The sequence below is a fragment of the Aptenodytes forsteri genome, unplaced genomic scaffold (genome assembly GCF_000699145.1).
Source record: "Aptenodytes forsteri isolate BGI_AS27 unplaced genomic scaffold, ASM69914v1 Scaffold126, whole genome shotgun sequence".
Classification (NCBI taxonomy): Eukaryota; Metazoa; Chordata; class Aves; order Sphenisciformes; family Spheniscidae; genus Aptenodytes; species Aptenodytes forsteri.
Genome location: NW_008794599.1, coordinates 2,240,748 through 2,242,048, shown reverse-complemented (window position 1 = coordinate 2,242,048; position 1,301 = coordinate 2,240,748). Strand labels below are relative to the sequence as shown.

The 1,301-nt window shown below is 66.1% G+C and overlaps 1 protein-coding gene across 1 annotated transcript in view; it reads right to left on the bottom strand.

Moving 5' to 3' along the window:
- The window catches only part of LOC103893786 (roundabout homolog 3), a 10,922-nt gene that overhangs the window by 8,252 nt on the left and 1,369 nt on the right, over positions 1–1,301 (bottom strand). Inside the window, exon 2 of the mRNA XM_019470382.1 lies at positions 1,102–1,192. Coding sequence (XP_019325927.1) covers positions 1,102–1,192 — 91 coding nt within the window. The remainder of the gene's footprint in view (positions 1–1,101; positions 1,193–1,301) is intronic.

The window sequence follows — 1,301 nt, the reverse complement described above, 5'->3', positions numbered from 1 at the left end:
AGAACCCTGCGTAAAAAAGAGGGGGGGTGGTCCCCACTAACCCCCCCCAGGGAGGTGGGGAGGCGGGTTTTGGGGGGGCTGAGCACCCTCCATGGCTTGCGCGGCGCCTTCCTGGCACCACCACCTGCTCTGCTCGGTGAGCAGGAGGTGAGATGAAGTGTGGCCAGGTCTCAGCCCAGTGTGGGGGCCGGTGGGGTGGGAGCGGGACCGGGAGGGTGTCGGACCTCGGACACACCAGGGGACGAGAACAAGGGGGACAAAGCGGGTCCGCTCCCAGTAACGCCCCTTTTCCACCCGGTTGCCAGCTGGGCGTCCCTGGGGAAATGGGGTTGGGGCTAAATTGCCCCAAAAAGGGGATTTTTTTTCCATCAGCTGCAAGTGATGATTTTCTGTAGCAGAGCTGGTAACTCCAGGTTGCGGGAAACGCTTAAATTTAGGTTAAAAAAACCCATATTGGGTCTGTGGGGCCGTTCCAGGAAAACCCCCGCCGTTAGGGCACGGGAATTAATGAATGCCCATTAACGCTTGGATAATTAACGCTCATTAATGCCGGGGTCTAACTGGCTGGGTCCGGGTGGCCCGGCCCACCCGTGTCCCCGGTGCCACCCACAGCTGGTGCTGCAGCTCAGGCTGCGCTCACCGAGTGTCACTGCTGTCCCAGAGACCGGCCGCGCGCGCACGCCCACGCGAGTTGCACCCCACCCCCCCCCAAGACGCGCGTGTGCACGCAGCACGCGTGCAGCCTGCACGCACGCGTGCGTGCGGGCACACACATGCAGGCGCGCGAACAGGCGTGCAGCCGCGCACAGGCGCGCGCGCGCGTGTGTCAGCAGGTGCTTGCACGCGTGCGCGCGCTCACACGCTCGCACACGCACGCACTCACGTGTGCGTCACGCAGGGGCGGGCGTGCATGCAGCTGCACACACACGCAGGTGCATGCACCCACACGCAGGTGCATGCACCCCCACACGCAGGTGCATGCACGCACGTGCGTATTCACGCAGGGGCAGGCACGCACGCACATTTGCACACGCACACAGGCGTGCACACCCGTGCACACCCCCACGCGCATTCCGGCGGGGCGCACAAGCCTGCGCTTACCCGCATCCCTGCGTATCCACGCGCGCACACGCGTGCACACGCGCGCAGGCGGCTCCACACATTCACGTGCGCGCCCACCGCACGCGTGCCCCTGCATTTGCACGCGCGCGCACGCGTGCAGACACGCTCCTGCCCCAGCTCCCAAGCATCCGGGGGCTCCCCGGGCGGGCGGGATGGGTTGCCATGGGGACGGGATGCGG